A 21,215-nucleotide genomic window follows, 5' to 3' on the forward strand; every position below is an offset into this window, starting at 1 on the left:
TGATGCTGGAGCTGGATCCAGGCCTGGCTCACCTGTGCCCCGTTTGGGGGTTGACACCAGCCCTTGGCCACACCAGCAGCTCCCTCTGTCCTTCCAGCACAGGGGGCTCTGCCTGCACATGCTCTGCAGCTCAGCTGTGCTGAGGGTGAAGCAGTGAGAGGAGCGCTGCAAGGGGGTGGGACTGAGTCTCCAGGGTGAAAGCATCAGCATCTTCACTGCTCTTCTGGGGGTATGCTGGATGGACCTCCAGGTCCACTCCAGGCTGCTGTCCTGTAGCCCAAGAATTGTATAAAGGCTGGATGCAGCTGGAGGGTGAAAGGGGACATCGGGGTTGTTTCCAGTGCAGCTCTCAGGAGGATGGGGCTATGTGCCTGTGTGCAGGACACATGGTTTTTGAGACTGCTCCTTCTTGGGGGCTCTTGGGGTAAAACCCCCAGCACTGGTGAGATCCTGTGCTGCTGGGCAGGTCCAGACTTCACCAGTCTGTCAGCTCCAGAGTCTGGACAAATGGCACATCAGTCTTTGGACCAGGTTTGGCTTTGCAGCTTGCTCACTCGATGGTACTGTCCGGTGTGTGTCCTCCCGTGGTGGCCCAGACACACATGGCAGGGGCAGCTGCTGCAGAGCACAGGCACCTCGTGTGCAACCAACAGCCCAAGGCCACTGATCCTGGCTGTGGAAACAACATTTCCCTGTTGTGACCCTCATCCTGCAGCACCAGTGTGCTTCAGGACTTACTGGTTACACAAAAGTCATAAAGTCATCAGGCTCCCTGTGAGCAAGGGCTGGGCTCCTCCCAAGGCAACATCATAAATCCTTTTGTGCACATGAGAGCATCCACTGAGCTTCACAAGGCCTTTTCATGTTGGGAGTATTCACTCATCCTCCTGGAGAGCCCCTGGCATGTTGGCATCTCACCAGGAACAGCAGTGTAACAAGTCACTGATGGTCACTTGCGCAGGCTGAGTGAGTGACGGGCACATCACACGGGTGGGTGACCCTGGCACAAAGATGTAGCGACGTGGAAACATTTCCAAGCAGCAACTGCATCCAGAACAAGGCAGGTCAGGAGGTCTGAGGGTGCCCATGGGCAACTCAGGATGGTCTGGGCAGGGAATCCAGCCCTCTATGGGGCCAAGGCTCTGCACTGCCTGGGCTTCCCCCAGGCCAGGAATGCTGCAGCTCGGAGCTGGGAGCACCCAGGGAATACCCAGAGGCAGAGGGGACTGGGCAGCTCTGTCTGCAGCAGGGAAGGTGTCCTGTGTGCAGGGTGACACTGCTCTCTGCCAGCTGTGCCCTGCCCGTGGCCACAGCTGGGCAGTGGGACAGGGGACACCAGACAGGACACCTGGCTGGGGCTGCCAGCGCTGCTGTGGGGCAGGGGATGCCTGGCTGGGGCTGCCAGCACTGCTGTGGGGCAGGGGATGCCTGCCCAGTGCTGCTGTGGGGCAGGGGATGCCTGGCTGGGGCTGCCAGTGCTGCTGTGGGGCAGGGGATGCCTGGCTGGGGCTGCCAGTGCTGCTGTGGGGCAGGGTGGGAGCAGCAGGTCAAAGAGAAACCTGATTTAGGAGAGGGGAAAAGGGTACCCAGCTGCAAGAGGCTTCATCCCTGGGATGGCTGATGCTGAGGTGCCCTGGCTGTCCCATCCTGGGGCACAGATCCTTGTTTTGGAAGAAGGAGAAGCTTCCAGTGGAGTCACAGGGGCATTAGGAGGAGTGGCCAACTCAGTCCTCTGCTCCTCAGAACATGTCTTGGGAGCCCCTTACCCGACCCCTTTATTGTCTCCTCACCTCACCCCACGGCAGCTGCCACAGGACATGGAGCAGGGGACAGCAGTGTGGGCCACACTGGGACAGGGTCACTGCTTTGAGACTGCACTACAACCCCATCCTGCCTGAAGGGGAGAAGGATAAACAGGGTCCCAGATACAGCTTTTTCTACATGAGGAATATCCTCATGAAACCATCTTTTTTTAACTCTTCCTTTTGTCCTGCACTTGCAGCTCAGTGAACCAAGCTGCTTCTTGTGATTTCAGCTTGTGCATGGCCACCCCTGCATGGCCAACCCAGTTTCCAGAGCAGCAGCACTGCTGAGGCTGCCAGCTGCTTGCCACTGTGCCAGCAGAACCAGGTGGCTTTGCCCTGTTCCTTGGGGATGGGTGAACCCAGCAGGTTCACAACTCTGAGCCCAGACTTTGTCTGAAAATGTGTCTGGTGGGCTGGACATTCACTGACAAGTGTTGCCTCAGGGGAAGGAGCAGGTGAGAGTGCCCAGAAGCTGCTGTGCCAGGGACTGCAGCATCTGGAGCACCCAAGGGACACTGCTGTGCCCCATGGCTGGGGACACAGCTGCTCCTTTGGGAGAGCTGCTGCGCTGTAGCCTTCACAGCAGCTGGACACCTCCAAAGCCAAACCCCCTTACACACACACCTCTTCCCAGGGCTCTTTATTGCTTGTACCTAAGACCATTCCAGCTGGGACAAGGCAGCTCCCACAGCACATCTGGGACCTCCACACAGCACTGCAGAGCAGTGCTCCACGCTCCTGCTGGGCTCAGAGGCACTGCAGAGCCCCACAGTGCGTGCTGAGGGGGCAGAGAACCCTCCAGGCACCAGAAATCTCAGGAGATCTCCAGAAGAAGATCCTGGCCAGCCCCTCACCGTGTGTGCACCGAGAGGCTGCAGGGGTGCGTGGCAGGGCGCTGTCCCTGTGTCCAGGACACCCCGAGTCACAGCTGACACCACAGTGGGGACAGTGCCCAGGGAGGTCACCGCTCCTGCAGGGCTCCCTCTGTCCCTCAGGAGTCCCGTGGTGCCCTCAGCAGCCCCCAGCTCTGCACAGGACCCGACAGGGGGAGGCAGCAGTGCCAGGAAGGGCCAGGGGGTGTTAGTGCTGGTTCTGAGCAATGATGTCCTGGATGCAGGTGTACAGGAGCACGTACTGGTCCTGCAAGAGAGAAAGGGGGGTCAGAGTCAGGTTTCTGACAGAGACCTCCAGGTCACACATTAACCTTTCAGTTTGCTTTAAAAAATCCTAATTAAGGAGCAGTGTCTGATAGCAGAGCAGGATTTGCTCTCCCCAGTAGACCATGATGGTACTGTGCCACCACAGACACCCAGAAAGGAAGAATCAAGCCTGTTATATCCTGTTTGTTTCCCCTTCCTCATCCCCCCGTGATGGGGCTGAGAGGAACATCCCACCCAAGCTGCAGAGGAACAATTTCATTTGGCTTCCCCTGCAAGGGTCCCAGTGGCTTTTTGGATGTGCTGTGGTGTTTGCATCCAAAACAAGAGCACCTCCAGTGATGCTGCAGGGCATGAAGCTGGAGTTTTGGGGTCTGGCAGTGACCTGGGGCCATGCGGGATGACCTCTGGACCACGGGATGCCCTCGGTGAAGTCCCAGTGTACCAGTCAGGTGCTGACAGCAGATCAGGGCAGATGCTTGTAGGCTCACAGAGGTACAGAAAAATCTGTGTGGGCTTAGCCCAGCTCAGTGTCTCTTTTTAGTATCACCAAACTGATCCACCATGTCCAAATGTGGGCTCTGAGGTCCCGAGTCCCCTGTGTGTTTGATAGGAGGTTCTGCCCAAATGCCAGGCTGCCCCAAAATGCCAGCAGGCTGCACAGCCAGGGCTGAGTGGGCAAGATGTGGGGAAGGGAAATGGGGTTGTACTCAGGGCACAGAGCTGGAGGGCAAGGCCGGGCAGCAGATGGGGTGGGCTGGAATCACGCGGCATGGCCGGGGGGATTAGGGCTTGCAGAGGGGCCCCAGCAGCATTCCCAGAGCTGCTAATGCTCTGGCTGAGCCACAAGTCACGAGGAGCCTCCTCCCCTGGTGGGGGCTCAGCCTCACGAAGGGCAGGGCTGGAGGAGAATGCCAGGATCACACAATGGCTGAGGCTCCAGGTCCCAGAGTGTTTGCAGTGAGTCAGGTCTGATTGGGAAATGGGCACCCACAGCCCAGGGTGGTGAGCTGGTGGTGCTCAACATCACACAGTCACCCCTGAATATCCACCAAAGGTTCATCTTCCCCCCTGCTGCCATCCCTCCAGCCCATGACCCTGCCAGACACAAAGGGCTGCTGGCAACCCCCAGAGGGTGGAGGAGGCTGGAGGGCAGCCCTGCTGCTCTGAGGGGAAGCAGCTCCTCTGCTGTCCCCCTTCAGCAGGACAGCAGCCTTTGGTGGGCCCTTGCTGTGCCTTTTTGGGGGAATTGTGTCCCTGCAGGGCCGGGCTGCGGGAGCACAAAGCAGCTCTGCAGCGGGGCAGCGAGCGCCTTGCCCTGCTCTGGCTCCCACCACGCACATGGTTCACATTAATTAAGAATGTAATTAGCTTCTTGAAGGAGGCTCTGCAGCTGGGAAGCCTTGGAGAGATCTTCCCCAGTTCTGCTGTGCCCTGTGGGGTGTTTCCAGGGCTGTGCAGCAGCTCACTCAGCAGCTGCAGCAACCGGAGCATGTCCAGAGGCACTGGTGCCACAAGCACCCACCAGGGCTGGCACACCAAGGCTGGGCTGGCACAGAACGGCCCCATCAGACAGCGCCACAGCCCACAGGCCACCTGCTCATGTGGCACTGTGTCCTGCTGTCCCCTGGCAGGCAGCCCCAGCTGTGACACCAGGCTCTGGGTCGGGGTGCAGCAGGAAAGGTGCTGGCCAAGGGGACACCCAGCAGGTTCTGGGTGCCCAGGCTGACAGCCATGCCCAGCAGTCAAGGGGAGCAGGCATTGTGTAGGGTGACACCAGTGCTCCACTCTTCCTTGAGTACGGTGGGGAGAGAGCTTTGATTTACTGTGAGTCCACATGCCATTTACTGATCTTAACTGAGAACTGAGGGGATGGAAAACCCTTGCCTGGGAAATGTCAGTGCCAGGAGCATGAAGTAAATCCCTGCTGAGGCTGGAGAGGCAGCAGGGAGCACCCAGGTGCAGGTCAGCATGAAGACTCTGCTGCACCCTGGCCACCTTCTTCACCCCTTCTCCTTCCACCTACCAGAGTTGGGGTCATGAGGCAGCAGCTTCTGGCCAGCTGGAGGGTCACGCCGTAGATGTCCACAGTTCTCTCAGCTTTCATCTGGTGCAACAGGCAATCCAGGGAGATCAGGGTCCCCATCTGGCTCATGTCACCACTGCAGGGGACAAAGGGGGGTCACGGATGCCAGGCCAGGCTGAGCTGAACCCCTCTGGAGGAGGGCACCAGTCCAAGGAGCCATGTGGGCACTGTGGGCTCTCTCTGTGTGCCAGTGAGGATACCAGGGCTGCTCCCAGTGTCCCTGCAGCTACCCAGGGATGGCCTGGGCACCTCAGCCTGGGAATGCCTGCTCCACCCAAGCTCCCCCAGCCCAGCCCTGTTTGCCCTGTCTTCTCCCAGCCCTGGCAGAGCACTGTGACCTCCCAGGCTCAGAACTTCCACTGGATCCCATGGACTCAGGGCATGGCCCATTTACACCAGTCCTGGAGCTCCAGAGGAAAACTCCCCCCTTGTGCAGGATCCTGCTCCAGCAGAAGCACAGCTGGCACTGCAGGAGGGCTGAGCCACCCTGGGATGGGGCTGCTGCCACCTCCCTGACCCACAGGCTGTTAGATCAGACTCTGACCCTGTCAATGGTTTGTTTTCTTTTTTGTGTTATTGCATTTGTATTTTTAATTTTCCTAGTAAAGAACTATTATTCCTACTCCTATATCTTTTCCTGAGAGCCCCTTAATTTCAAAATTATAATAATTCATAGGAAGGGGGTTTACATTTTCCATTTCAAGGGAGGCTCCTGCCTTCCTTAGCAGACACCTGGCTGTTCAAAGCAGGCCAGATTTTGGTGCAGGTGTAAGGCGGGTACCTGCAGTGCAGCAGGACAGGAGCTGCTCTCCTGCGCTGGGGCGGGCCCCTCCTGACAGCCCCCAGCAGCTCCACCAGGCCCTGCACATCAGGCTGCTTCTTGCTGCTCCAGAGCGTGTACAGGAACCTCTGCACCTGCCTCTCCTTTGCCTTCTTCTCCTGTGGGACACAAAGAGCTGACGTGGATACTGGGGAGGGACAGGTGAGTTTGGATGAGAGGAGCCCCAATTCCCCCATCCTTAGGGTCACTGAGGCTTCCCTGAGCTTTCTGCCTGCTTCTGTAAAGCTGTCCAGGCATCACTGCCCACCACCCACTCTGGCAACCTGCTCTCCTTCCCTCAGCACCCTGACTTGCCCCTGGAGAGGGAACTGAGAGCTGTGTGGGACTTGGAAAGTGTCAGACAGACCTATCAGCCCCCAGGGATTCTCCATCTATCTCCTTGTCCTAGGTTATAATATTGGGGTGTATTCCATTACCACCTCGAGCTGCAATGCCTTTCTCTCCTTATCTCGGGACTCAGAGATAAATCCCTCCAGGAGGAGCTGTTCTTTTAGCCACATGGCTGATAAGGTCACAGCATTTCATTGTGAGATGTTCCGCCCAGAGGGAGGAGCCAAACGATGCCATCAAGGATATCAGCGGGGTTGTGCAGGCAGCAAGGAGATCCCCTCTTCCAGAGGAACAGCTGAGACCTTCTCTGCACTGCTTGGACAGAGCCATATCTGCCACCACCGCCCCAGTCAGGGAGTGTCAGGTTGTATCACTAACTCTGTCAGTGCTATTGTATATATTTGGTTCTTTGTTCCCTTTTTTTTCCTAATAAATTGCATTTCTGACTTAGAGCCTCTCACTGGCTTTGCTCTTCAAACCAGGACACTCCTGTGTCCACTTAGCTCTGGATGTTGCAATGCAGACTCACTCCTGCATTTGTGGACTGCTGGCACTCTGTTCTTGCAGCCTGGAGAAGTCCCACAGACCCTTCAGCCCCTGCAGATCCCTACAGACCCACCCCCATCCCGGGGGTGGGAGCCAGGACAGCCCCAAGGACACACACGTGTTTCAGTCTGAGCTGGGTACATCTCCATCCCGAGACAAGCTTCTCTGGGTCACACTGGATGGTCAGAGTCTTCGTGCAGAGAGAGTCTCCTTCCAGGGGCCAGCACACCTCCCCTGGCACCTGTGTGCAACAAGGAATTTGGCTTTCTGTTAATGGTCATTGTCATATCAGTCACCATCTCTGGGGTCTGTGGTGGGGCTGCACCAAGAGCACTCCCAGCATCTCTCCATGTCCTTCATCCCCCACCTAAAACCTGAGGGAGTTCCAGCAACACCAGCAGGTTCAGCCAGCTCATCTGGGAACCCAGAGCTGCCTGGCAGCCCTGCTCAGAGCTCTGAGCTGGAATCTGCTCAGCCATTGCCCACACCCTGGCTGGGCAGAGCTGCCCTGGGTCCCTCACAGATGCAGCTTGAAGGGCAGCTGACTCCAGGCATGGGTGACAGAGCCTGAATCCCACAAAAAGCTGTGGGAGCACCTGGACACAGAAAGGTCCAGCTTCAGCTAAGCTGGCTCTGCAGGACTCAGGAGGCAGAGAAGAGCTGAGAGCTCTGCTAGTTCCAGCTCCACTGAACAGATTCCCACTCTGCCAGGGCACAGGTGGGCACAGAGCCTTACCTCCCCCTTCTCCTGCCATGGCAGAAGCGTTAGGATTGTGTGAACGTCCTGTTCCCACACCAGGGTCCAGAAGTCCTCCATGGTCAGCTTGTCAGGGCCCTGGACAGCCAGGTAGTCCCTGCTGGAGCCACAGCCCTGGGTGGGGAATGACAATGTCACTCTCCTGCTGGAGAGGGATGCACTGCTGGCCCAGGGGGCTGCAGGAATGGTCAGGGAGAGAAGAGAGCTCAGCAGGTCAGGAGGCGAGGAGAGAAGAGGGAGAGAAGAGGGAGAGAAGAGGGAGAGAAGAGGGAGAGAAGAGGGAGAGAAGAGGGAGAGAAGAGGGAGAGAAGAGGGAGAGAAGAGGGAGAGAAGAGGGAGAGAAGAGGGAGAGAAGAGGGAGAGAAGAGGGAGAGAAGAGGGAGAGAAGAGGGAGAGAAGAGGGAGAGAAGAGGGAGAGAAGAGGGAGAGAAGAGGGAGAGAAGAGGGAGAGAAGAGGGAGAGAAGGGGAAGAGAAGAGGGAGAGAAAGCACCGAGGGAGGCAGGTGAGGGCAGCCCAAATTGGGCAGGGAAGGGAAGGGAAGTCCTCAGTCCCTGCAGTCCCCTCTTCTCACACAGGACCACAGTGCCAGGGAGCAGGGGAGCAGTGCAGGAGCACAGCCAGGATGGGGACCACCCCAGGGTGGGTGTGAGACTCACCGGGACACGCCACACCTGCAGCAGTCCTGAGAGGGGGCCCTGCTCCAGCAGGGAGAACTTCACTCTGGAGCGATCATCTGCAAAGAAGTGTCAGCTGGAGGGATTCAAGGCACTCTTGAGCCCAAACAGGTTTTGCAGACTGACTGCCACACAAATCCAATCTTTCCTTCAGCATTTCTTGGCAAAGGCACTCCTTCTGCAGTGCTCATCTCCAGCCTGTGGGTGCTGGCTCCCAAAGGCAGGTCTCTGTGCCAAGTTCCTGCAGGGCAGGTCACTCAGGGGCTGAGCCAGGGGAGATCTGCCCCTCTCCAAGGATGGAGAGCCTGCAAGTCCTCTGGGCCTCTGTTCTGGGGTTTGACCATCTCCATGGAAATTCACTATTCCTTCTACTGAGTAGGATTACCCACCCAAAGCACCCCCTTGTCTCCTCTGAGAAGACTCCATGTCTTCCCTGTGCCTTCCCACAGGCAGCTGGAAACAGCAATAAGATCTCCCCTTTTCCTTCTCCAGGTGAGCAAACCCACCTACCCCAGTCCCAAGCACCATGTGCTCCACCCCAAACACCTTGATAACCTTCTGGGGGAGTCACCAAAGCCTCAAAATACTTTCTTATGCTCTGGACTACTGGTCCTGGTGCAGCCTGGCTCCACGGGGGAGGAGAAGGAAAGGCAGGAAGAGGATGCCGGGTGTCACAGAACTCACAGGGCAGGATGCTGGAGGAGGGCCGTGTCTGCTGGCTGCCTGAAGATGGGGATGCAGAGCTGGCTTCTTCCTTGACAACCTCCAGGAGGGCCTGCCAGGGGGAGAGAGAGTGGAGGAGGCAGTGAGGGAAGGGTCAGGACCTGGACTCGGCAGAGGGGCGATGGCAGCAGCGAGGCAGGAGAGCCACAGGAGCAGCTCTGCAGCGGGTGCCAGGGCTGTGCCATGCTGGCAGGAGGGGCTGCTGCTGTCCAGGCAGGCTCCTGGGAGGGAGGGGTGCTGGACAGACCCTGCCCAGTGCAGAATGCACAAGGGAGCTGTGTGCTTGAGCATGCAATGCCGTGGAGGGGGGACACTGCCAGAACCAGGGCACAGGACCCACTCAGGAGGCACTTACAGGGTGTCCTCCAGCCCAAGCATGTCAGTCACTCCCCAGGGGCCCTCAGCACACACAGCCATGGCAGCACTCCCTGCACTGCCCAGGTCAGCTCTCACCTCGTACTCCCTCAGGAAGCCCAGGTGGGACTTGGCTGCCTTCTGGGCGTAGTGCTGGGCAAAGCTCTTCAGGGGGATGGGGCAGGACCTGGGGAGAGAGGCAGGGTGAGCTCACTGAGCAGCACCAGGGCTGTGTCTGCAGCAGGTGGGCAGGGCTGGGAGCAGACCTTCACTCCTCACATGGCAGGGGCCTCCCAGGCTCCCAGCCCAGCTCTGGCCCGTGACAACCTGCTCTCCCCCACACAGGGGCAGGTCTCAGGGGTGACACAGCCCAGGGCTCATTCCCAAGAGGCAGCAAGGACAAGGACATCCTCTTCTGCGTGAGAGAGGAGACAATCTGACCACAGAGACAAGTGCACGACCTCCAGATGCAGCCCCAAGACAATGAGATAGGTGGTCAAAGCCATGCCCAGCTAGACCCTGTTCCATCCTCTTGGAGCACATTCCAAGGTCACCCAGCTGCCATGAGCCTCTCCAGCTTTACATTATCTCTAGGGCATGTCTGTGGGCTGGGAAGCTGAGGCTGAGGGAGATGCCTTCCCCAGGACAGCTCTGCACACCTCTGGTGTCGGTGTACCCGGGAGATGCACTTTGTTCTGTGCTGTCTGTGCCCCTGGGCACTCTCAGCAGCAGCTGGGATGGCTGGCTGGGCTTCCTGTCCTCCTGTCCTGCAGCCAGGGCTTGCTGCGAGGGGCTGTGGATCAGGGTGGGCAGAGTGGCAAAGCACAGCAAGGCCTTACCTCTCTGTCCCTGCTAAATCCAGGAGAGGTTCCTCCAAGATCTTGTCCAGAATGCAGCTGTGCAGGAAAATGTACTGGGACTGGAAGGCAAAGGCAGACAGCAACACAGACCATCACACTGCAGAGACAGCACCAGGGGGTGGGATGGTCCCTCTCCTCCTGAAGGGCAGTCCTGGCACCTTGTCCCAGCCCCGAGACTGGGGACAGGAGACAGACTGGGGAGCACCACAGACCAACAACATGGTGTGAGTTAAGAAACGTCTGCAAAGGGCCTGATCCTGTTCCTCAGTGCTCTGGGGTGTTTCTGAGCCTCCTGGGAGGTCTCTGAGACTCTGGATGTTGCTGTTGTGGGTCTAGCAGGGCATGGAGCAGCTGAAGACCCCCCCAGCAATTTCCACTCCAGCTGAGATGCTGCTTTCAGCAGCAGGATGACATAGTGACAGGCTGAGGAGCAGCCTGGGGGTGCTGGGGCTGGCTGGCCAGCTCATCCAACTGTGAACTTCAATGGAACAAAGTGAGGGGCCAGGGGAAAGAAGGAGCAGGGATCTCACCAGCGTTTGAATCATCAGGTACCGGTTCATCCTCAAGGAGTAAACAACACCAAAAATGTCCACCACCTTCTCCTGCTTCATCTGCTGCAGCAGCCGGTCCAGGGCAATGAAGGTGCCCGTGCGGCCCACGCCAGCACTGAGGGCACGGACAGAAAGGGTTAACAAGGCCTGACACCACAGCCCTGGCTCCCAAAGGTGCTCCCTGGGCACTGCCCAGCAGGGATGGGGCTGAGGAGCACCCAGGCTGCCCTGGCTTGGTGCTGAGCATCTCCCCTGCCCCACAGCCTGGGGCTGGGGCAGGCTGCCAGCGCTCCTGTGCTCCTCAGCACCCAGCAGGAGACTCCCCAGAGCAGCTGTGTCTCCTGGGCACTGCTTTCCCTCACTCACACTTTGTGCACCAGGAGGACCCTCATCCCCCTGCCCCTGCCGTCACTCCCCCACCATCCTGTGGGGCAGAGCCTCACCTGCAGTGCACGAGGGTCGGCCCTGCATCCTTGGTGCTCTGGATGTGCTCCTGGACCAGCTCCCGGAAGGTGATGATGGAAGAGGTGGACTCGGGGATGCCGTGGTCGGGCCATGCTGTGTAGTGCAGGTGGGACACGAAGCGCTCTGCCTGCAGACCCTCCTGCACAGGGATTGCTGATGGGTGTGCAGCCCCCGAGGCAGGCTCACAGCCCTGACAGCACCTGGGTGTTACACTGTGCTCAGGACATGCCTTTTCCCCATTCCCCAGACCCCTGTGACTCTGATCAGATAACCCTGGACCCCTCCTCCTGCCCTGACAGGGTTGGTGGAGAACCAAGAAGCCCTCCCTGTCCAAAGCCTGGATAAACCCCTGCCCCTTCCTGTTCGTTCTCTCTGCCCCACACTGTCCCTTGGACAACACAGAATAAACAGAGCTGAACCATCATACATCGGGGTAAGAGCCTCTTCTGTAAATCTTTGCCATCTCCTGATATTCCTTCCCACAAAGCCTCGGATCTCTGGGCTAGCCTGAGAATTTAGGGGCTGAGAGGGGGGGAAATATCACCTGGGCACTCGAGGACACCTGGCTCAGCTGCAGGGAACAGCCAGCATCAGGTCTGCACTGCCTGGTGGCTTCTGCTCCTCCGTGCTCCCCCACAGCCCCTGCCACGCCGTGGAGGTGGGAGGGAGGACATCTGCCCTTGAGTGCCAGGGAACATGGCCTGGACACTGCAGGCTGTCCATGGAAACCAGAGAGCAAGGGTGGAGAGCAGCGTGACACGTGCTGGACACCCCTGTGTCACCCTCACTGCTCCTCAGGGCTTGGCTCTTCTCTGAGCCCCAGAAATGGCAGGGAAAGGTGCCACCACCCTGAGGAGAAATGCCAGTGCCCACCCCAAACCCCCAATGCGTCCCCACAGCCCCTGGGGGCTGCACTCACGTGCCACAGCTTGAACTCCCGCACTGTCCACTCCTCAGAGCTGCTCTGCATCAGCAGGTGGACCCTCACCTGCCCGTAGGACACCGGGGCAGATTCTGATGGCCAGTAATGATCACAGAGCACCTAGAGCAGGACAGGGTCCCAGTGAGGGACAAGGTGATCTGGCTCCCACATGTGGTAAGCACATTTCTCTCCCTCTCAGGATTTTTATAGAGGTGCACAGAGAGAAATGAAAGAGAAAACAATTTCTATTTCTGCTCCTTGTTTTCCCATGTGGAATGTGTTTGGAGAATTGTTTACCTGGGGTGATTGCTGGATTAGATTCTGGTGAGGATTGCTTGAGCCTGATGGCCAATCCAACCCACCTGGGGCTGGACTCTCAGAGAGGGTCACGAGTTGTGTTAGTCAGAGTAAGCAGTATGTAGTTTTAGTATCCTCCTTTTATATGGTATATTAATGTATTTTAGCATAGTTATAATAAAGAAATAATTCAGCCTTCTGAATAGAGTCAAACATCATCATTTCTTCCCATTGGGTTCGCCTGCACTTACAATACCCAGGGAGCACCTACAGAGCAGCAGCTGTAGGGGAGCCAGGACAGGTTTTGAGGAGCAGGCAGGGGTGCTTCCCCTTCCCACTGGGAGCTTTGCACAGCTCTCCCTCACAGCCCTTTCATTTGGATCCCAACCTCCTCCAGAAAAAAAGGATCTGTGTGGGTCCCATCATTCCTGGAGACTGGAGGAACAGTCCATGTGAGGTGGCTCACCCAGAGGACATGGCAATTTCAGATTCTGCAGAAATAGCTGAGGGTGATGGGCATGGTCCTAGCTAAGCTCCCACCCCAAGCTGAGGCTGAGCTGCACAGACCCCAAACTGTCAGAGAATCTGTGTTGGCTGTGCTCATCCTGGAGCTGTATCAGAGCAGGGGCTTTGTGGAGGACACAGACCCAGCCCTGGGCTCAGCTCACACCACCAGGTCTGGGCTGGGCTGGGGCTGGCACCGACCTACCCGCCCGTTCTCCATGCACACTGTCAGCATGATGATATTGCAGACGTTCTGCTCCCACACCAGCCTCCAGAAATCCTCTATGGTTTTCTTTAGGGGCCCCTGGGTGGCAATGAACTCCTGCTGGGATGTGTAGCCCTGAGCAAGAGGCAGACAAGAGCAAGATGAGTTAGCAGGTTGCCAAGGCAGGTGGGTCCTGCCCTGGGACCAGTCAGTGCCTGGTCTGTTTTTGTGGTAGAAGGAGAAATTCCTGTTGCCCTTAGCCCACGTGGGCACAGGTCCCAGGCAGCTGATCTCAGCAGCAGCTGATTTCACAGGAAGCATGAGCTGCCCAGCTACACTTTCTACTTATTTGGAATAAAACGACCCACACATTTCCCTCCAAGCAGTTCCTCATTCAGTCTAACCAGAGAAAGACAGATCTGGGTCATCCCTGTGCTTCCCCTTCCCTGCTGAGGGCAGGGTGAGCATGCAAGTCTCAGGGTATTTCTCTGCCCTTGGACACACACACATCCCCCAGATCCACACACCGGCCCACGCATGCAGCGTGTCCTGCCTGTTACCTGGGAACACCTCACACAGGGGGCATGAAGGCACAGCTCCAGGGTTGTTCAAATGCAGCTGCACAGACCAGAAGGGAAAAGAGCAGGCAGAGAGACAGGGCAGGAAGCTGGGAGGTGATGGAAGAGGACAGAGAGTCTACGAGAAGAAAGCAGAGAGACTTCCCACACTCGCAGCATTTGCCATCTCACAGCTCCACCAGTGGCTGCTCCAAGACAACCACACCTCTCCACCTCCCCCAGCTTCCCGCTGGCCTGTGCCAGCTGTGCCTTCACCAGCACATCCCATGGCCACCAGCCCTCCCAGAAGGGGACACTGTGCCTCAAGGCAGGCAGAGCTCCTGTGCTGGAGCCCTGTGGCCATATCTCAGTGGGGAGGGCAGGTGGGCACCCACAGGCATGAAGTTGGCATTGATGTAGTCTGAGTGTGGATCCTCCCCCAGCTGGCTCAGCTTGACTCGAGAGTGATCATCTGAAAGAGACCACACACAGGTGAGCCCCAGGGAGCCCTTCAGCAGGACATGGGACCGGGGTAACCCAGTGGGAGAAGCCTCAGCAGCTCCTGCAGGGAGGCTCTGTAGAGGTGAGCACCGCCTGCCAGCTGGGCTAGCGGGGCACTGGCAAGCAGAGATGGGGTCATGAGGCCCCCCAGTGAAGCTCATGGACCCCCTTTGGGCTCCTGCTGGGACCATCCTGAGCTGGGCAGGATGGTGGCTCAGCCCTGCCTCATCCGTTGAGCCTTGAGTCTCCAGCAGGAAAATGGAAACTGAGGCCCATTTCAAGAGTCCTCCTGCTCCCAGGAAAGGAGCCAGGCACTGACCCTGGCAGGGATGCAAGGTGGGCCTGTCCTTGAACACTGCCCTGTGAGCTCCCCCCCTGGAGGCTGGGCAGAAGGCAGGAGACAGCACTTACAGGGCAACACATGGGCATATCTATTCTTGGAGACGTTTGCTGGCAGCTCAGCCTCCACCTTCGGCTGCTCCTTCCCAACTTCCTTCAGCTCCTGTAGGACAGGGGAAAAGATAAGCACAAACATTCCTCTGGAGAGCTCCTGGTCAGCTCAGCTCCCTGCCCATGGCCAGTGGCTCTGGCTGGAGGGTAAAGAGGATCAGCCTCACACAGAGAACTGCTCCAACTCCCCTCCTCACATGGCCTGTGCACTCTGAGCCATGCTGGCTTTTCCCACTGCCTTTTCCAGCAGCACTGTTTATAGTTAAAAGAAAAGCCCAAGAACAAGTACTGGGGGAAAAAGCCTTGGAAATCTACCACAAAGCTTGGAGGATTTTCTGCTGAGCAAACAGAAATATCTTGTGCTGCATCTGCTTCTGCCCCTGTCCTCACTCAAGAAGCCAGGAAAGGGTGATCTGAGGAGGGTTTGAAATTGCTGATAGGAATTTGAAGCTGCTGCAGCAGAACAGTCCAGAGGCTGCAGGTGTTGGCAGTGGGAGCCAGGGAAGGCAGCCTGAGGTGAAGCTCACAGCCTGACCCGGGAGGTCTGAGAGTGCTCCTCGACCTTCCCTCTGGCTGCAGGCTCTTTTCTGCCACTGCCAGGGTGGTTCTCATCACCACCTGTCCTGGTTTGACAAGGAAAAAAGAATTTTTTTGGAAAAAAGAGCAGCCTTGAAAAGAAAAATCCTAAAAGCAGTCTATCCGTCCATGCATTAGTAGTAAGAGCACTGTACATAGAAAGGAGAGGTCACCATAGCAAACTTTTTCTCCAGGCAGTGCCATGAGTGACATGGAAACTGTGTTTCTTGGGGGAGTCTGTGGCACGGGAGGGACTCCTCTCTCCCTCGATGGACTGAATATCGATTGTCTAAAATACTTTTAAAAGTTTTCATTATAAATTTTGTGTGGTTTTTTTCCTTTCTTTTTTTTCTTTTTCCTTTTATAGTAATATAATAGTAGTAGTAGCTTCATAAAGTTTTTTTCTTGTTATTAAGCTTGAGTCTACTTTACTCTATTCTCAATCACATTTCACAACATTCAATTAAAAAGTTACATTTTCATAAAAACACTGGCATTATACCAGTGCCAAACCATGACACCACCCCTCTCTCCCTCCCCTCCAGTCAGGGTTGGGGCACTCTGCTCTGTGCTGGTTCACCTCACGCCACGTGTGCTTTGACCAGAACGTGAACAAAACAGCTTTGGAGCAAAGGAACTGCTTATCACTTGGTGCATCCAAGCTTTGGCCTCCAAGGCTGCTCCACAGGCTGGCTGGATTGCAGAGATGGGTGACACCCAACAGCACGAGCCACCAAGTGCAGAAACCAAGCTCATCTCTAGGAGGGGTCTCAGCTCACCTCAAACTCCTGGAAAAAAGCGTGGTTAGCACTTGCTGTCTTCATCTCGTAGTACTGCTTGAAGCTCTGCAGGGGAACTGGCCGGTGGACGTTTCTGCAGGAAATGAAGCCCAGAGGAAAACTGGCCTTAGTTCCTGGGAGGCCTGGCCAGGCTGGCCAGGCTGGGACAGCCCTGCCAGGAGATCATCACCCCTGGGTGCACACAGGGATGGTTCAGAGCCACCTCACTGCCCAGGGAAGCAGGTCCAACAGTTTAAATATTGGGAGGGATTTCCAGCTGATAAGAATATTCTCCTGCTGCAGAAACTCACAGAGGAGGTGGAGATAATGCATTGACTTGGAATGGAGCTGGGCAATAAATACTGAACTTGGGAAAGGCTGATTTGTAAAATAACTGAGGAGATGAGACACTTGGACTTTTCCTGAGTCAAAGCATGAAAAGGGAAGTAGGTAAAGCACAGTGGGAGCTGCAGTGGGGCCATACAGAGGGCAGACTCCAGCACTCACCTCAAGCTGTAGGTCACCATCTCCTGGGGTGGGCTGCTCTTCTTGGCTCTAGAATCAAAGCACAGGAGCTGTTACTTTTGCCTGCAGTGCAGAGATGGATGCCATGAGGTGCTGTGTACCACTGGCAGGCACACTGCCTTGCACACCTGTAGGGTTCTGTGACTTAACTGCACATGGGCAGCTCCTCTCTCCCCTCTGCCTTTGGCTTCTGAGCTTGCCAGGCACAGTTCCACTAGCCCACGTGTTAGTTTGTCTCAGTCTCTTTGTACACCCTCTCCCTGCTCTCCTCCAGGCTTGGCATTGAAGGTTGGGTGTCAACAGGTAATATATGGCTCATGCTCACCTCTTTGCTTTGAGCTGTTTCCAGTAAACCAAAGCAAAAACAGCTGCAAGTGTCAGAAGAAACCCCACAATGATTCCAGCAATTATTGGCATTGAGAATGGAGCTGTGTCTGCACTGGATCCAGCAGCTGGAATTAAAAGGAGAGTATAAAGAGAAGAATTAGTAAAAAAGTTTTTTATTATGCGGGTTGTGAGGCCCTGGCATAGGGTTCCCAGAGAGGGTGTGGCTGTCCCTGGATCCCTGGAAGTGTCCAAGGCCAGGCTGGACAGGGCTTGGAGCAACCTGGGCTAGTAGAAGGTGTCCCTGCCCATGGCAGGGTGTGGAACTAGATGAGTGTTAAAGTCCCTTCCAACCAAAACCACTTTATAATTCTATGATATATGGCATTTATTCTATTTGTTATATTTACTATAGCCTATGCTCTCTTTCTGGCTGTTCATTAACCTACATGGCCAGGCAGGGAAAATGCTATTTTCCAGCTTACCTGAGAACATGGTGAATGTCACAGCAGGGGCTACTGGGTCATATTTGGTGAAGGCAGCAATGCTGAACCTAAAGGCAAAACAGAGTCTTGTGTCAGGGGCAGCTTGAGCTGAGCACAGCACCCAGAACCCAGCACCCAGCACCCAGCAGGCAGGACCCAGGGGAACAGCCTGCCCAGACCCTTCCTTGCACACACACTCACAAGGGGCTGGTGCATCCTCTTCCCTGTGCAGATCTGCCCCTCACCCCTCCTGGCAGCGGGCACACCAATGCCCACAGCTCCCTGCAGAGCTGGATTTCCTTCTGAGAGGGGACTTGGAAGGGCCCTTTCGTGTGCTCTAAATGCAAGCCTAAGTTCTTAAGGATAGCACTGGATTTTAGCAGCCAAGAGTTTGCTGTGTGTGGGTCCCCACACCTGGCTGCCAGGGCATGGATCTCTGAAAAGCGAGTCTGCAGACGCCATGGCATGAAAGATGAGGGCTTGTGGATAAATAACTCACTGAAAGACAGAGAACAAGAACAGAAATTCTGAGTGGGAATGAGCTGTCAACTTCTCACCACTCTGATAATCATTAATTCAGCAGCACAGTCTACTGTGGATATTTAGGTCGGATATTTAGGCTGAGTGTTCCATGTACTGAGGATATTTAGGCTGGATATTTAAGATATTTAGGTCAGATATTTAGGATATTTAGGTCAAATGCTGTTTGTACTGAGAACATTTATGTTTTTAGGGCAGCCAAACTGAAAGAAAGCTGTGGTGCAAAAGTAAGAGAGCTGTGCTGTAAAAGTACCTTCTAGTCCTGAATAACTGGACAGTTCAGTGCATGTTACTGACTCATGTGATGGAATCATGGCAGGTGGACTAATGACAGGACCTGACGTCCCTGAATAAGCTGCTCCCACGGGAGGTGCCTGCTGGGGTGAGAGTCCAAGTGGGTGGGGCAGGTACAGAGGCTGAGCTTGGCTCATCAGTGCCTGCTGTGATTGTGCTGCTGTTGAATCCCCTCGAGGCTGCTGCCAGCCCTTAGGCGGAGATCTGTGCCCTGCTGCTCCCTCTCCATCCCTGCTGACCCCTCTGAACCCTGCTGACCCCTCTCCATCCCTGCTGCTCCCTCTCCATCCCTGCTGACCCCTCTGAACCCTGCTGACCCCTCTCCATCCCTGCTGCTCCCTCTCCATCCCTGCTGCTCCTCTCCATCCCTGCTGCTCCTCTCCATCCCTGCTGCTCCTCTCCATCCCTGCTGCTCCCTCTCCATCCCTGCTGCTCCTCTCCATCCCTGCTGACCCCTCTGAACCCTGCTGCTCCCTCTCCATCCCTGCTGCTCCCTCTCCATCCCTGCTGCTCCTCTCCATCCCTGCTGCTCCTCTCCATCCCTGCTGCTCCCTCTCCATCCCTGCTGCTCCTCTCCATCCCTGCTGACCCCTCTGAACCCTGCTGCTCCCTCTCCATCCCTGCTGCTCCCTCTCCATCCCTGCTGCTCCTCTCCATCCCTGCTGCTCCTCTCCATCCCTGCTGCTCCCTCTCCATTCCTGCTGCTCCCTCTCCATCCCTGCTCTCCCTCTCCATCCCTGCTGACCCCTCTGAACCCTGCTGCTCCTCTCCATCCCTGCTGCTCCTCTCCATCCCTGCTGCTCCCCTCCATCCCTGCAGAGCGAGGCTGAGGGGGGAACCAGCAGCTCCTGCCCTGCCATGGCTGGGGGTGAGGCACGAGCAATACACAACAGACAAATCTGATGGGTGCTCAGTCTCCAGGCTTCTGAAACCTCCTGAGATCCCCTGCCAGCCCAGGGACCTGGGATGGAGACGGGATGGGGGTGCTCTGTCAGCCCCTCTCCTGCCAGGCAGGCTAACACAGCACACCAGAGCTGCTCTCTGCTCTCATGACCCCGGTCTGGCTGGAATTTCCCAGGCAATGGCTCTCTGGACACTCCCCCTTTTTCTTTTCCCCTGGGAAAAACAGCCATTTCCCACCCCCTGGGCCAGTGCTGCCCTAGCCAGCAGCTTAAGAGCCCCTTTTTGGCACAGGTGTGAATATAAAACAACTCATAGTCAGGTAAAGTTTTCCATGTCTGCACATAGGAACAGTAGTGAGAATGAGGGAGGGGAGAGGAGAGGAGAGGAGAGGAGAGGAGAGGAGAGGAGAGGAGAGGAGAGGAGAGGAGAGGAGAGGAGAGGAGAGGAGAGGAGAGGAGAGGAGAGGAGAGGAGAGGAGAGGAGAGGAGAGGAGAGGAGAGGAGAGGAGAGGAGAGGAGAGGAGAGGAGAGGAGAGGAGAGGAGAGGAGAGGAGAGGAGAGGAGAGGAGAGGAGAGGAGAGGAGAGGAGAGGAGAGGAGAGGAGAGGAGAGGAGAGGAGAGGAGAGGAGAGGAGAGGAGAGGAGAGGAGAGGAGAGGAGAGGAGAGGAGAGGAGAGGAGAGGAGAGGAGAGGAGAGGAGAGGAGAGGAGAGGAGAGGAGAGGAGAGGAGAGGAGAGGAGAGGAGAGGAGAGGAGAGGAGAGGAGAGGAGAGGAGAGGAGAAGAGAGGAGAGGAGGTCCATCCCCAACACCCACTCACCACAAAATACGGGCAGATTTCATTCTCCCTTTATTCCCAGTGGAAAGGGAAGCTCTCTGTTCATACACTCTCCCATGGACTTTCATTCTCTTTTCCTAATTCTCTCAATGGCTTTATCAGAATCAGCCATCCTTGCTGCAAGTTTCTTTATATCGAAATGGGATAACCTTCCAGACTCTGGGGGATCAGAGAAATGGGATGTGGTCCCCATTTGATGAAACTGGAGCTGCTAAATTAACAGGACTGACTACAGATACCTTTCTTTGTTAGCAGTGGAAAACCTGGTTTCCCATCAGCAGTTATAAAGGTACCCTTACAGAAAATATGCACCTCCATGTTCCTGGATCCTAATCACTCTCAAATAAGACTCTGAACTCACGACTGTTGGGATCCATGTGTGTGTCTCATGGGGAACTCAGACCTCAGCCTGAGTATTGCTAACCCCAACCTCTGGATCTCCCACTGAGTAGGCACCACTGGAACTGTTTCCAAATCAGCTTCATTTTTGCACTGTCTGCACATGGTTCTGAGTCACAAACGAAGGTCCTACAAATTACAGCACCTGTTTTAGCTCCTATCCTGGGCTGGACACCTGCTCAGCTCCTGAGACAACACACACAGCCCTTGGCAGCCTCAGCTTTCCCTCTCCCTGCCCACTACACTGCCAGATATTCCCTGCATGCCAGCCCTGCCTTCCTCAAATGCTGCTTGATGGAGAACCCTTGGGGTCCAGAGCTGGAGAACCCTTGGGGTCCACCAAACCTTGGGGGTCTGAGGCTGAGGTGACATCCAGGGAGCTGGTGGCATTCTTGCAGGGACACGTGCAGTCCTTTTTCCCCCTCAGGAGGGATGCTGACCTCTCTCACCTGTACTGTTCGTTGGCTTTCAGCTTCCCATTGCAGGTTGCCCTGGACTGGCCACACTCCTCTGTTCCCACTGGCACCCTCCAGGTGTCAGGGGAGCTCCTCTGGTGGAAGGGGTTGGGAATGAGCACTGCCAGGTAGGAGTCCTCTGTCCCGTAGTAGTGGTCGTACCATGTGCTGGACATGATCTCCTGGGTGGGCCTCAGCACTGGAGGGGAAGGTGACAGTGACAGTCCCAAAGTGACGTCCAGGGGTCCTGCTGCCCCCAGGGAGCCACCACAGCCTGGGCCATGCAGGGACACTTACGTGACTCGTTGGTGGTAGCAATGACACCGTAGTACTGGATCTGGCCGTTCTCCTCACTGAACAGGTCGGGTGAAATGATGACCGTGGAACTGGCCTCCACTGGGAACACGTCTGCACGCAGGGGAGGGGGCAGGGCTGGAAGAGCGACCAGCAGGCTCAGCATCTCAGTGTGTCCCTGCTCCCAGACCCCCTTTGCTCACCCTGTGCTGTCCCAGCAG

At 56.3% G+C, this 21,215-nt stretch overlaps 1 protein-coding gene across 4 annotated transcripts in view; it reads right to left on the bottom strand.

The window, feature by feature from the left end:
- Positions 1-2,430: 2,430 nt before the first annotated feature.
- The window catches only part of LOC100222119 (receptor-type tyrosine-protein phosphatase V), a 44,008-nt gene continuing 25,223 nt past the window's right edge, over positions 2,431-21,215 (bottom strand). For 3 of the 4 annotated variants that reach the window (XM_030291955.4, XM_072918797.1, XM_072918798.1), the window contains 21 exons: positions 20,998-21,132; positions 20,695-20,899; positions 17,276-17,343; positions 16,792-16,918; positions 16,449-16,496; positions 15,942-16,035; positions 14,548-14,638; positions 14,031-14,107; positions 13,079-13,213; positions 12,070-12,192; positions 11,129-11,289; positions 10,665-10,800; positions 10,114-10,193; positions 9,374-9,461; positions 8,882-8,972; positions 8,180-8,256; positions 7,502-7,636; positions 6,884-7,006; positions 5,830-5,987; positions 4,989-5,124; positions 2,431-2,945 (listed from right to left, as the gene is read on the bottom strand). In XM_030291955.4, the coding sequence (XP_030147815.4) occupies positions 2,886-2,945; positions 4,989-5,124; positions 5,830-5,987; positions 6,884-7,006; positions 7,502-7,636; positions 8,180-8,256; positions 8,882-8,972; positions 9,374-9,461; positions 10,114-10,193; positions 10,665-10,800; positions 11,129-11,289; positions 12,070-12,192; positions 13,079-13,213; positions 14,031-14,107; positions 14,548-14,638; positions 15,942-16,035; positions 16,449-16,496; positions 16,792-16,918; positions 17,276-17,343; positions 20,695-20,899; positions 20,998-21,132 (2,348 nt within the window). In that variant the 3' untranslated portion in view covers positions 2,431-2,885. Of the gene's footprint in view, positions 2,946-4,988; positions 5,125-5,829; positions 5,988-6,883; positions 7,007-7,501; positions 7,637-8,179; positions 8,257-8,881; positions 8,973-9,275; positions 9,462-10,113; positions 10,194-10,664; positions 10,801-11,128; positions 11,290-12,069; positions 12,193-13,078; positions 13,214-14,030; positions 14,108-14,547; positions 14,639-15,941; positions 16,036-16,448; positions 16,497-16,791; positions 16,919-17,275; positions 17,344-20,694; positions 20,900-20,997; positions 21,133-21,215 lie in introns of those variants that run through there. The other variant, XR_012052034.1, reaches the window with a different exon arrangement.

The sequence above is a fragment of the Taeniopygia guttata genome, chromosome 26 (genome assembly GCF_048771995.1).
Source record: "Taeniopygia guttata chromosome 26, bTaeGut7.mat, whole genome shotgun sequence".
NCBI lineage: Eukaryota > Metazoa > Chordata > Aves > Passeriformes > Estrildidae > Taeniopygia > Taeniopygia guttata.